A 14,951-nucleotide genomic window follows, 5' to 3' on the forward strand; every position below is an offset into this window, starting at 1 on the left:
GCTCATGAATCACTCGTTATTATTCAGTCGTAAATAATTTGAATTTCTCCTATCTGCAGCCGATCAGTTTCGCTCGCTTCGATTTCCTTTGAACGAAAGTTCTGCCGTCGCCGCGTCGTCTTTCTCCCGCACGCGCGCGCAAAGTTTTTAATTTATTATTATCCGCTCGAAGTGAGGAGCGCCGTATAAATACTCGCTTCGTTTGTCGTACTTTTTTTTCTCTTTTAGAGCTGTTCGTCCTCGCTTTAAGTTAACGTTCTCCTTTTATACAACAACTGCTAATTAGATTGATATTTTAGAACTACCGACTTTAAAATTAAATTAATAATACGACGTTCTTAATAGTTATGATGAATGTAGTTTACAATACAGTTTCTTCTTTCTTTTTTTTTTTTTAATCCACGAACCGACTTTATTGCCTCGTCAAATAAAGTACGAAATCACTCGCGCACATAATTCGGCGTTCGGTAAAATGCACAGCGCTCTTTCATTTTTTGTCGAGATGCGCATAGAGAAATTTGCGATCAGCTTTTTTCTGGGAAAGCGCGATGAGTAGTAGGTCGTGTCCGACGCAACCTCTCGCGTCACGTATTCTCTGCGCCATTTCTGCCTCTTCATTCCCGTTCCACTTGCATTTCCTCTTTAGTCCTCTTCCTTTTTTTCACGGCGCTGCTCGTAATTACGCCTGAAATAAAAGAAAGGCGCTCGTCGACAAAAGCGTACTCATAAAAGGCAATCCGTTTTATTATATGCAATCTAGGACGTTAGTAGGTATAAGGCTGCCACGAATTATCCCGCGAAGAAACATTTGAGATAAAGGCCCGTGTTGCTTCTGATCGAGAGGAAGGTTTATAGTATACATATATATATTTTTTAATGTTACTTTATTGTTTAAAATAACATTCGAAATTTGTTCTTTTGCTTCAACAAACCTTTTAGATGAAGAATTTGCATCCGTGTTAAATACAATTACGAAAAGGCGTTATTACGTTAACTTACTAACTAACGTTATTACACTAACTGACGTAGAATATATATATATATATATATATATATATATATATATATATTTATACACACACACACACACACACACATATAGATACATATATACATATACACATTTACACGTATGTATGTATGTATGTATGTACGTGAAAGTTATCGACAGTTTCGACAATTACATTTTTCATCAATCTACGCGAACGCAACAGGCGGCTCCGATATATCCGTGTTGTATCTACGTTTTGTCGAAATCTATAGTTCTTTCGCTACGCCGTTATGGAAGGCGCTTTTTTACTCGCGTTAACTTATCGCTTTTTCTCGTCTGTCAGCGGCGTATCGACGCCATGGGGAGAAATTTCCGTGCAATTAATCCTAGTTGCTGACAGTGTACCAAACAATAAGGTATTATTAATAAATGTGTTTTCTTAGCTGCGTTATAGCGTACAGTTATTATTACATTTTGGCGGCTTTGCTAACTTAGATTAGCATCATGTAATCATAGACATCTTTTGATAATCGATAGAAGCGAAACCCAACATTTTTTCGCACAAAATCCTTTGATTAATTGCGTTATGGATTAATTGCTGATAACGCGGAAGTTAATCTAAAAAGCGACAATGGTCATTCTGTTTATTATAAAAGACGAAATTTTTAATCTATGTAACGAGTATCACGGCAGAGAGAAACGCATTAACATTCGCGGTTATACGCTATTATTTGGCGTAATATCCCGCAAAACTGTACAACTATGTTCCTGTAATGACCGTAATTTGCGGAATCATGGAAACGCGCGCGCGCGTTGTATCGGCAAAATAATTTTCCAACGAGAACATTATTCGTGGCAAATGTACTTCGCGTAGCAAAAAAATTATTCTGCGTATAATGGCGGCGTATACCGGTCGGTTTTAAAAGGTTACCACCGCGCGCATTGAAGTTTTTACATGGCTAGTAATAACTTTTAATGAAAACAAATGGTGGTATCGCAGCCCGGGGTGGGAGGTGTTCCGCGCGCATCTCTCGTATAAACTGTTACCGCTATTCCGGACTGGCTGTTTATACAAGGTGTCTCTGAAGCGTCGGATACCCTTTGAATTTTTTTTTTTTTTTTTTTTTTTAAGTTTATATTTCATTGAACATTTTATTTTTCGTAACTTGTTTTTTAATGCTTGGGCCTCGCCATCAATATCCCGTCGAAACAAAGTCTTAATTAAATGAATCGCGAGAGATAGAATTTAATATTATCTCTCTCTTTCTCTCTCGTAATCCTATTCAGATCATAAATCCTATCAATTCGTAAAAAGAAATCGTAATTTCTAATCATTTATAATGTACGACTCTTATCGAGTCGATATGATATATCTGTCATACACAATATTGAAACTACTTTCGGCAATAGGCGAACCGTTTCGCGCATCTTTAATATTTATGAAGAAAAAGTACTGCTCGCGATACACCCTATGTATTTGGTATTCATGCTAAGAGCATTGGAGCAAATTCAAACCACCGCGTTCATGCCTGATTCTATTTGTTAACGAAAGCACAAAATGAACTGGCCGTCGTTGTAATGCCCGTTGTTTGTATACCGGGCTACATTTATCGGCATAATAGAGCCGCGGCTGTAGTAGATTACATGGCTATTTCATATGCGCTTATTCAGAACGCGCTCGTTGTTCAATTCAGTTTTGTGTAACTCTAACCTCTCGTGCGTTTCCACGATTTTGCAATTAGATATTCCGTAAATAGGAAGAGCACGTCGGTCGTCCACTTGTCATTTATTTCGTGCTCGAGCGATAGGTCGTGATTAGTCGTGCGGCGCAAATAATTATTGCTAATTGCGGAGTGGAATACAAAACGTCATCACGCTGTCGGTTGCGGATTTAATATAATATCACAATGCAATTTAGATCGAAATTAATACTAGAAACTGCAACGTCATAAATGCAGTCGAGAAATGCTTTATATTTAATTAATTACACCTGTTTTCGAATGGCTCAACCGTAACGTGTTTCAAAACTCACGCTACTGTGTTCAGTTTATTATGAAGTATCGTATATCTTATGGCACATTTACCACCGATAAACGCAACGAGTTTAAACAATGGAATAAATGCCTAAAGTTGTTCGCAGCGAAGGGTACTGATATTCAAAGTATGACAGTCTAAAAGATTTAATGAAAATCCGAAATACTATAATATTATAATTCATTAATGATTAAAGAAAATTGTTGTACTGTATTATTTTATTTTGGAAATAGAAAGCAAAGATTAACATTACATTATTCAAAAATATTTTTATCTTAATACTCTTTTATATAAAATGAGTAATTAAAAAAATAATTAATATCAGAATATAATTTCCTTTAATAGATACGAGGTATTTCCTTTATACCTCAAGAAAATGCTCTTCATCGATAGTTGCAATACGTACCTCGATAATACTAGAGTTAATTGTCAAAGCTCTGATAAACGACTGTGCAGTTACAATAACAAGTAAGCGAAGGCAAGAGGGAGGGAAGGAGGGGAAAAGAGAGAGAGAGAGAGAGAGAAATCGGTGATCAGGGGTGGTCTGGTGTAGATATAGGGAGAAACCAACAGGGGATGGTGACCATCCGCGCGTTGCTTCGGGGGCTGCAGGTGGCAGAGTAAACGGGAAGGGATCGCCGTAATTACGCGATTCTCGCGGGGCCGCCGAGGGAGGAAAATCTGCAGGCACGATCGGCGAGGGGTGGAAGTTACGCAAGACGATGCAATGGTGTGCGTGTACACGCGGGCACACGCGATTCCGAATGGAATTTTTAATCGATTCCGCGCAATTTTCCCTTCGCCCGCGGCTTGGCTCGCTGCCGGCGTTTCGTCAATGCGAACCACGCGAGTCCATTGTCCTTTTGGCCGATTGCGCGAATCGACGTCTGCAGCCCGAGGCCGATTAACGTCGATCGCTCGATTCTTTGTTAGCACAAGTGCGATTCTGTGTCGCCGGTTTCACGCCAGCCACTTTGCCAAAGTTTCGCACAAGCGCGGCTAATCACGGCGATGCATCGATTTCAATTTCCTTCTCCTGGATTCGGTTCTTAGATTGGTATCGTTTACGACACGACAGAATATTATCTGAAACGGAAAATATCGAAAATATTATTTTACACCCTAATGCGATTTTAACATTTCCATTGACATTAATTATTTGCGTATGTTTTTTATTTTATTTTTGCAGTTTAATTATGCTTTCGAAATTATTCTATTATAAATCACAAAGTTTGAAGATAGATAGGAGATGTGGTTTGAAATAGACATAATGAACTTAACAGATTTCTGTTTTTTTAAATGTGATTCGCTATCGCTAGCGGAGGACAGCACTTTGTTCAATACATCTGAAATGAGATTTACACTACATCAGGATCGCGGATAATAACGGATATAATAATAATAATAACGTTTCTCACTCTGATAAATACTTTTTGACCTGACCATGTAATTTTCTTTAACCTAGGAGAGCAAAAGGCGCCGAGTTCCTCGGAAGATGATCTTAGCGGGATAATTTCCCCGGAGGCTGCATCACTTTTGTAGGCTCCTTGTTATCTTTCCCGAGATAAACTTGGTAACGCGTTAGGCAGACGTTACGTTGTAATCATAATGTCACGTTCGCGTTAAAACAATATTCGCGCGTTCCTGTTTTTATTTTTCCGCGTGTTGCTTTAGTCCAATTTAGTACACACGTTATAACGGGCGGGTGTGCTGCGCGACGGCAGGGCGTTTTCACGAAAAGTTCGTCCGTACCATACGTTACGACGACACATCGCGTTTCCGCGTTGTACCTTGGAACACGACCGATTTAACGGCCAGGATAAATACAGCGGCGGATACGCGCGCTGTTTTATCTGTCACCGGCGAAAAAAAGGGATGCGAGCGCGTCGTCTAGGCTGATAGCTACGGCGTAAAACGGAACGCGCAACGATGTTCGCTTTGAGTTGTAAACAATACGCGATATGCAGCGCGACTCATGTGTGTCGTTACCGCTGGATGCACCCCTTTTGCAGCGATAATTCATCCCGCGAACACATTTGCACGCGTCGCGACGCGCAACGTTCCGTTTTCATCCGTTACTCTCGCGCATTACGCGCACCGCGATGCCATCGCCCGACTGTCTTACTGCACCATTTTTTACACGGTTTATCGATGCGGATATTTTCTGCTACAAGTAAAATACTTTAATAATCGTACTTTAGGAATCACACGTGCTTCGTAACTTTTTTATGACGATTACTTTGAAATTTGCAGCACGACGTTTAGAAATTCTAATGATATTTTATTATATAAATATAGTAATGATATATCACAATTCAGAAGATGCTATATATCGAATTAATCTAAAGTAAATTTGAAACAAATATAATGCAACAAGAAGCGAAAGGTGGAGCTAGAAGCAAGAGCGCAGTAGAACATGTCATTATAAGTCAGACAGGCAGTAAACGCGCGGCTTCACTTTAGTTCTCACTTTATACGCCGTATATTCCGGTAAATCGCGACTTTTAGCTTTTTATTTGTAACTTCTTTATGGCCTGGCCACTGCAATTGACGAAAAAAATAAAAACAAAAACGAAATCGGGATATCAGAACGAAACTGTGCCACGTCTCCCGCAAAACAGCTTTCGATCTATGTGATATCTGTTTTCCATGTTGTGTGCAACCGTGACACTCTATTGCCGCGTATAATTTAGCGGAGGCCACTGATACGTAGAGTGGAAAGAAAAAAAGAGGAACGGGTGTGTGAACGCGGCGCGTTACACGTGTCGCATGCGTTACCCGATGGCGCGCAGATACATACCTTGTAAACAATGTTCGCGGCATGACTCGTACAGCCATGCAACAACCGCCGCTGCAACCGGATACACCCGTTTTTCGCAACAATGATTCATCGCCCGAACGTTTTAAACGCGAACGCGCGTCTGCCCATGGACGACGCTAGAATTTTTCGTCGGACATCCTTTTTCAGAGGCCAGAGGCATGGCTGTCGAGCGGCGAGAGTGCGAAAAGTGTAAAAACCCACGAATTTAAAAGGCCTATAATTTAATTTTTTACCACCATGTTAAGCATTTTTAACATTTAGAGGCATTGGCCTAATTAAAACATATATTAATCTAATAATTTGTATTGTTTAGTTAGAGCAGGGTTCCCAAACGTATGTTGCGCGCGATCCATTTTTTAAAACGATAAACATTCGCGTGACCCATCTAGCTTTAGAGATTATAAAAAAAATCAGAGGGAGGGAATATTTGATTTGAATATAATTATTTATATCACTCTAATTCTTGTATTTTTTAATTTTATACTGAACATACTCTTCTAAAACTATTTCTCAAAATAGAAGGTATCAAGGTTTGAAGAATGCGAATAGTTTTCAAGGAATTTAATAACTGTTTAAGAATTTATTTTGAAATGTGGTTTTGATTACTATTGCTAAATAACGTTTTTGCGATTTACCAAAACTCTGCTCGCGACTCTGACTTATTAAAATATAAAATGCATAACATTTTCTTCTACGATTTATTTGTTTGTATAAACAAATTTGTGTGTGAGATTTGATTACATAAAATAAAGGCAGGATCTCTTTTACTCTTTCCCATCAGCAAACTTGGTAGAAGAGGTACGAAATACAAAATGTGTCGCCCGTACTGCTCGTCGCTTGTTCATATATCGTTTGTAATTGGCCCTTATCACTCTATTCCATCCACTATCTCATCTTTACTTTTCTCCACATAAGTGCCATCAAATATTTATCTTTATGACGATGTATCGATGTGTATCGAGCATATTCTCGCTCCGCACTATATCGCTGTATCGTAATTGGCAATACCAGAATAGCTTTAACGACAGGGAAAAGATTTCTCTTGGAAGTATACGTATTATTTTGTAGCAATAAATTTCGGCGCTTTAAAGAAAACTAAATCAATTATTCACGTGCTCTTTACGTTACTTTTAGCGACATATTTCTTAAATTCAGGTTTTTTTTACTGCAGCTCGACGTTTAAAGCGCGCTTACGGTAATACGATGAAATCGCGGGCATCGTGGCGAAACGAGAGACCGCGAAACGACGCGACAGCGAAGAAGCCGTCGTAAATTTTCCAGTGACGAGCAACTGCCGCCCTGCTGCTCCTGCAAATATGCAGCTGCGTCAAATGCACAAAGCGAGATCGCCCAACCATCTCGCCTGTCGTAAGCGTTTTCACGCCTCCGTCATTCGCGCTTTGGAAATGGCGAACAAAGAAAATTGCTGCTGGCTCTCGTGTCACCGTGCAAATTTCATTCGGGCCTGCTCGATCGGTCATCGCGTTGAAAGATGCGATGCGAGGCTTAGCTTCCTCGTAAATCACGACCATAATCATGAACGTTTTGGAGTCTACCACTCGACTCTTTGGTTTGGCGAAAATCCTTCTGTGATAAATAGATAAATCGGGGGTTCAGTTTGTGAAGTTTATTTTTCTGCAGGGAAAAAATGCTGGGATTATTTTTTGTGTCATTAACATGTGCAAGTGAAAGCTTTTCGCGAGTGACGTTCTATGATTCGACATCCCGGCGTGGGTGGGATAGAACCCACCCACATTGAGATGTTGAATTCAAATGTTTTTTAGCCATTACATTTGTCCTAAAAATAAAAAAAAAAAAGAACCACCCACACTTCTTCTCTCCCACACAGATGTCCGCGATTTTTCGCACTAAAGTGCCTATACGCGTCCCACTGCGTGCAATTTTGCATTTTTCGATAGAGCTCGGTCCAGCTCTTTGATTTGTAACCCCAATAGTCCGCGCCGTAAACGAACTCGATCGATGCGGCCCCCGACATCCGAAACGTGCGCGCGGCAGAGATAATCCTTTCGGTGCACTCTCCATTTAGTAAAGTTCGTATGGGCCGTGGTGTGTGCTACGGGTCGCTTCGATTTTCAGAGCGAGACGGACGAACGGATGGCGTGGGAAGAGGAGGAGGAGGAGGAGGAGGGGAGCCAAAAGGGAGGTCCGCGTTTACGAGCGCGGTTCGCATTTTGCGTTATGGCCGAGGAAATCTGCGTCGCGCGTCCGTGTGCCTCGTGTGTACGCGAAAGCTCGCGCGCGCATGCGGCTGCACCGGCGCATATCCGCATTGTTATGGCTACATTTCCGGTTGTTTGTCGTGCGAGAAGGGACTTGGCAGCTCGCCGTACGTACGTAGACGATCGTGGCACAACCCCGTGGCGGCAAGCCCGTGTGTATGACACATAATGCCAACGCGATATCTCGGCTTCCATTCTTCGCATCGACGGACTCGCGCTCCGAAAATCCTCGTGACACTCGTGGCTTGTATCTTGATTCCTAAAGGCCGCGATCTTTTTCGACGTGGCGTGCGACATTTTGAACGCTCGCCAAATTTGTATGCTACCCTTTTAACAGAGACATAAAAATGTATTGCGATACATAGATGCGGCGCATATACCGAGAAAAAGATACTTAAAAATTTATTTGTGCGATATATAAATTTATTAGCTTCACTGTAATAAATCTTTATTTAAATACGACGAAATAAAATTTTATTTCTAACAAATAGGTAAACTAAATGGTAAAAGAAATGTGTTTTACAGAAATGACATATGTTTCATAGAAATATATATTTTGTCACTATAGTCAAATTTTTTTACAAGTTTCGAAGAAAATGTCACAAGTAACACTTACTTCTGAATATTTCGACTTTTTTTCTCACTGTATATGTACAAAAGTGCCTGCAACTGTTTACTGAAGCTATTTATCTATTTCATTGCTCTGTGAAGTAAATTCGATATTTCTCGTAGGAAAACTGCATTCTCGAAGTTGAAAAGACGAAATCGGATAATTGTCGCCCATTCACGGCATCCCGTGAATAATCACTTGGTACTTGGGCACTGTTTATTGGGAATTCCGGAACGAAGGATGCTGATTAATGTTCCGAAATCGGAATCGCGCTCCAGCGTGAAATCGCGGCCGTATCCGCTTTTCATTCGGTTTTTTGCGGGCCATATATCGGCTTGTATCGTTCTCTTTTATTTGGGAACGGCGCGCGAAGTGAAATTCAATTTGTCAATTTGCATACGTGCCGGAATAAAATCTATCAGGCTTCCGAGAGTTGTAGTTTCCGTTTGTTATTACTTCTTCCTAAATCCCGAAAAGTCGGCTCTTCATCACCCAAGCAATTCGGAGCGTCGACATTTCGTGAAAAATTATATCCGTTAAAATCCCTAAATGATAAAATCATTTTTAAACTATAAAGTAATGCATTGCTCTAATATTTTCATTCATCTTTTTATATTTTTACATTTTCAGAAGCAAAAATCAAATCGTTTCTCACTAGAGATATACCTTACAAGGACTCGCCATTTTTGCAAGAAACATTGTATATTGAAAAATATTAATTTTATTGCTAAGAAAAGCGATTATTAAATTTCTTTTCCTTGTTCTAGTAATTGTTATCTCTAACAAAGAATATTTTCTTGATAACAGTCTTTCAAAATATACTTATTACAAACTTTAAGAAAACCCATTATGTACTAAAACAAGAATTTATGCTCTTTCGAAGAATATTATAAAATTTTTTATAATATTATAAAATATTATAAAATCGAAGAAAAGTCAGAATAATTGAAAATTGAATTCTTACTTAATATACTCGATTGAAGTATTAAATTGTTAGGATTCAGAATATATTTTAAATGAAGACGCTTATGATGAATTTATGATTTACGATTGATATGAATTTATAAAATACTTATAGGTATGCGAAACAAGTAATTATTATTTAATTAATTGGTATCATATACATCTTTGTGTATTTTTTACAGCAAAATATTTCAATTATTAATCTTAAATGATTTAATTCGTCCACGTTTATCGATAAGTTTCTACATTTTAACATCGTTTTTAAATTATCAATGAAGCTAAAGAACATTAGAGATAAATTTGAGGATAAATATAGGATAAGTATACGGCGTACTGACGTATGCACGACGAATTAATGAGAAATAGTAAAAGGATATTTTTAACATTCTCGTAAAGAGTCGTATAAGCTAATGCGAAACATCTCAAATTTATTAGTCCTTTTTCTAAAGTGTCTCGCGAGTGTCGTGGATATTTATCCGTGTACCCATGGGAGACTTTCGCCCTTGACCGAGCACGTGTAATAGCGTGTATCGAAAATGACGTCGATCCAGGGCGATGTGTGTGCTCTGCTCGGTTCTCAGAGATATCCCCGCCGTATCTATTACCGTAATCTTCCGCCTTGCCGAGCGAGAGCGCTGGATTCCGACTTTGAAGCTCGCTTTTGCTGCCACGGCGAAAGTCGAATCGGAAAGTCCTCTCGTTCTTCCGGTGAACTTGAAATCGATTTAACTTTCCGACGGCATCTCTCGGTACCCTCCTCGTTTACCTCGATGTACTCGCGACAAAAGTGATTTTGAAAAATATTCCCTCGGCAGCGGAGAGAAAAACATCGCATAATATGTTCGTATATAATGAACGCGAAGTGACTAATTGTAACGCGAGCGAGCGTTCTTCTATTACAAAAACGTTTCCTGGGCGCGTCACATAAATCACGGTTCTCGGGACGGATTCAATTAATTGCAGCTTCATGGAAATGATCCTCGGGCGTCATAAATGGGCCGTCGCTTTGCCAATTGTGCCGGATTCCCCGTTACATTGCCCGCCGCGCTACAATGCCGGCTGTAAAAAAAAAAAAAAACGAGAAAGAGCATGGTAGAACGGAAAAGTTTTCGCGGTTGCTAAAATGGAAAAGCGCGGAGACGGCGGGCATTGTTTCCGGTAACAGGTGCCATTTTCGCGAATGGCACAGTTACCGTGCATTCTCGCCGCACTCTCTTGCGCGTGGGGCACGTCGACCACGTGCATATAGAGTAGCAGGAAGGCGGAGGGGGATTGCTCGTGTTACGCTATACGTGTCCTATTCAGAGATGTTCATGCGCCCTGTTCAAAGACCCATTACGAAAATGACCATTAAAATAAATTACTCTCATCACGCGGCTATAGCGACGGCTTGCCGACCGCCTATAACGCCGTGCCGGCTAGCTCGATGGCTGCGAATACGTGACGCGGAAATAGTCGGCGGTACGAATCAATTTACGTAAATAATAGGGAGAGTGCGCGGCTCGCGCCTGCACCGCTAACAATGGGAAAATTCGCGCCACCGGATACACGGCACTGGCCATTAAATCGGACGCATTACGGGTATACGTGCGAACTTGAAATTTCCCAGCTTATGCTTCGAAAATATTTCGAGGGAGTTTACCGAAAAATTTGCAAATCGTTTTTGGGGTTTGTAAAAGAATTATTGAAACCCAATTTTAAGCAATGGTTTTCCGCTACGTTTTGTAATGTTTAACAACCGTAAAAATAATATTAGATATTATATTATTAATGTTTCTTTTATTTCACTTAATTAAATATAATTACATATTTCAGATATGTAAAAGAATTAGAAATTTATTCTAATTGGGGTTTGTAAAAGAATTATCGAAACCCAATTTTAAACACTGGTTTTTTGCTACGTTTTGTAATATTTATCAACCGTAAAAATAATATTAGATATTATATTATTAATATGTCTCATTTCACTTAATTAAATATAATTACATATTCCAGACATGTAAAAGAATTAGAAATTTATTCTAATTGAGGATTATTCTAAGTCTTTTGTATCTTTGTACAAATTTTATTACCAAAGAATGTATGAAAAGATATTAATGTAATTTTTTTTCTCAATGAGACACTTTATATTATTTTTGTTGAGTCTATTATGTCTCGTTTGAAAGATTCAATAGATTTTGAACATAATCTTCAGTAATTCAGAGGATTTTTAAATGGCTTGATACGTATACATAATAAGATACAATCAGATAATTGTTAGAACTCAAATTATCGCATAACAGTTTTACTTTTTTCTTTATATCAAGTTTAAGTAACTAAGTTTAAAATATATTACAATTACTAATTAATGGACTCGATAATTTTTAGATATTTCTCAGGAAGGTATAGAATTAATGTAAAATAGAATTAACAGAAATTTATGGACGGAGATAATATTTTATTTTTTGTGAACTTTGATGGAAAAATATTCGCAGATTTCTCTTTCATAATATTATTACCAGCGCATGTTTTACTGTTGTACAGGCAAATTTTTTTTTAATTATCATAGCGCATAATATTTTAATCGGTAAACGGACTACTCTTTATTTGTACGGTTCGCATCTGTATAGATTCGCGTTGGAATTAAAACCGGTGTTTGTACTAGCCGGCCTTTATACAGATGGCATTTATACGTGCCCGAGTTCTACAAACATTTCCAGTAAACCTTGTTTGTACCAGTATTACACTGATATTTTTAATTCTCGCCGGCTTGTACGCGAATCGGTCGACTTTCCTGTTTACGGAAACCAACAACATCTGTTATTTCAAATTTATGCTCGGCACAAACATATCTATATTTAGCTTTGACGTTGCATGTGCATTTCCAAAAAAACATTTTTTCATTATCAATAACGACGCGTAACGTAAATTATTCCATTCAGTTTGCTTACATCAGATTGTCATCAATAGTATTTTGTTCAGTATGCAAAATGCGATTGTTTATTGTTTTATTTAAAAAAAAATACACTATGAATAATCATTCGTTAGACTCTGTTTTAATAAAGCGTATATTTTTGTGTCAACCTTTACACATAATGACCGTAATCGATAAACTTTGTCCCCCCGAAGGCGACTCTCTCACTATCTCATTCTCCAGCGGGTTTGGGAAATAGCAGAATAATTCATTTATAGCGAACACTATAATCCCATTTCACTGGGTAGTGACATTAATTTACCGATCGATCGCGCGATACAAAACATTGGACAATTTCCATTGTATCTCGATATTGCATCACACTTTTTCCGAGTAATATCGACTATCATTATCACCACGTTTCTTCGATATTCCTTATTACATCCGACATCATATCAGAAACTGTGCGCGCGCGGAGAAACACGCGCCGCGGTAATTGAATCTCTTCGTTCCATTAAAATATCTCAAGCAGAGGAGTCCAGCTCTTATTAGAAGAGGTCTCTCTGTGCGTGGTATTTGTGTGTGTCGATTTTTTTTTTATCGTAATCCCGAACGAGAGGGAAGATCTATTTCGTTTGCATTTGTCGGGAATTTTCTGTCTTTATTTTTCACCGCGTGGCGCGGCGGAGTCTTTTTCGCGCGGAAGTCAAACGCGCGTTCGATGGTGGATAAAATGCCAGTACATCAAAATCCTTTTTCGGCGCGATTCAGCAAATATTGACGCTCACGAATTGAAATTTGCATCGACAGCGAAATTGGCAAAATATTTCCGTACGTAAAAGAGAACGTTAGGCTGCGGCGGCGGCGGCGATGGCAGCAGCGACGAGCGACGAGAGCTCCGAGGAGCGGCAAAAGGGAACGAGGGTCTTCCCGCGGGATACGACCGGACGAAGGGAAAACTGTAGCCTTAAATTTAATATGACGCATACTACGATCGATTCAGACGCGCCTCCCGGCCACTCGTTCTGCCAATCGAATTCCATGGCAAATATTATGCGGCTTCTCAATGCTGTTCCACAGGACGCGACATACGTATCAAGTGTTTTCACGGTTGTTTTATTTGGCAAAACAACTATTGTTTCTTTCTATTATTTCTTCGTACATGTACTCTGCACGAAACGCATCGTTAGATTTTTATGAAACTTGAAGTACTGTAGATAGTATTGTATAAGACACAAAAATTAGCTTGCTTACCGTAAAGTTTTTTTTTAATATACTGGAGATTGTTATATATCCTTAGCTATAATTGTTATATTGTTATTTTATTAGTCTGTGGACTTGTCAATTTTATTGATAGATAAATTTAAACGGTTGTCGAAGAAACGACAGAAATATACATAATCGATGAAGAAGGAATAGTTAATTTATTTTATTTCAAGAATTATTTTTTATTAAAAATATTTTGTATCTGATACAAAGAATTTAATAATTTTGCGCAACCAAAACCATTATTTTTATTAGCTCGCTCTCTATAACGACGATTTGTCTTTCGATTTTCAGGGTCCGGTCGGAGAGGTGGGCGGCGTAAGGCTGCCACTGCAGTCATTACATGGATACGGTTCTGTGTTCATGTACTCGGCGTCGACGAGTCCCGGGGGTGGAGGTGGCCAGGGTAGCGGAGGCGGAGGTGAGGTCACCCTCCGCCTCCGCGAACCTGAGGACATTCCTGAAGAAGTCCTCGCCCGCCTCGAGGACACCGCCACCCTCTCCATCTCTCTTCAAAGCGATGCAGTCCTGAGGCTAGGGGCGGCTGGCGCAGGTAACGTACCTCTTATCCTCTTCTTCACGTTTGCTTACTGATCAAACATAAAACGCGTGCAGAAGTGCGCTTGTTATGATACCATAGGAGATGGTTAGACATGGAAGTTGCTGCGATCGATCAAGTAATTTTTCGAAAATAACGTTCTATGAGCCGGAAGTTGATTGAATTACATTGATATATTAAAGTTTTGTCTTAATAACCAGATGCCAATATGAGAAGGCAACGTTTTATAAATATAAAGCGAAAATGAATTCGCATTTTATATTATGAGATTATAGCACGCAACTGTATTAGACTATATTGCGTATACATCAATTTCTGAAGTATAATAACTATTTAATCTTTTTTTTTTTTTTTTTTTTATTTCCAAGTACTTTCGCATTAAGATCGACCACTGTATTTCGTTTGTTTCTTTTCACTGCGGTCGCGAGAGAGATTTCTATCCCGACTATCCCTGAATCGCGGCGGCGTATAATAAATAATTGGCTTATACGGCGCATAAATTTCTACTGGTTACTCTGGGATTTATTATAACGGAGGTCGCTTCCCTCATATTTTTGGGATCGCGTTTAATTCC

General features: G+C 39.2%; 1 protein-coding gene across 4 annotated transcripts in view; it reads left to right on the forward strand.

Annotated features, from left to right (window-relative positions):
* The window catches only part of LOC105203576, a 340,742-nt gene that overhangs the window by 154,064 nt on the left and 171,727 nt on the right, over window positions 1-14,951 (forward strand). For all 4 annotated transcript variants that reach the window (XM_039447253.1, XM_039447256.1, XM_039447254.1 and 1 more), the window contains one exon: window positions 14,113-14,371. In XM_039447253.1, the coding sequence (XP_039303187.1) occupies window positions 14,113-14,371 (259 nt within the window). The remainder of the gene's footprint in view (window positions 1-14,112; window positions 14,372-14,951) is intronic.

This window comes from Solenopsis invicta, chromosome 3 (genome assembly GCF_016802725.1).
Source record: "Solenopsis invicta isolate M01_SB chromosome 3, UNIL_Sinv_3.0, whole genome shotgun sequence".
NCBI lineage: Eukaryota > Metazoa > Arthropoda > Insecta > Hymenoptera > Formicidae > Solenopsis > Solenopsis invicta.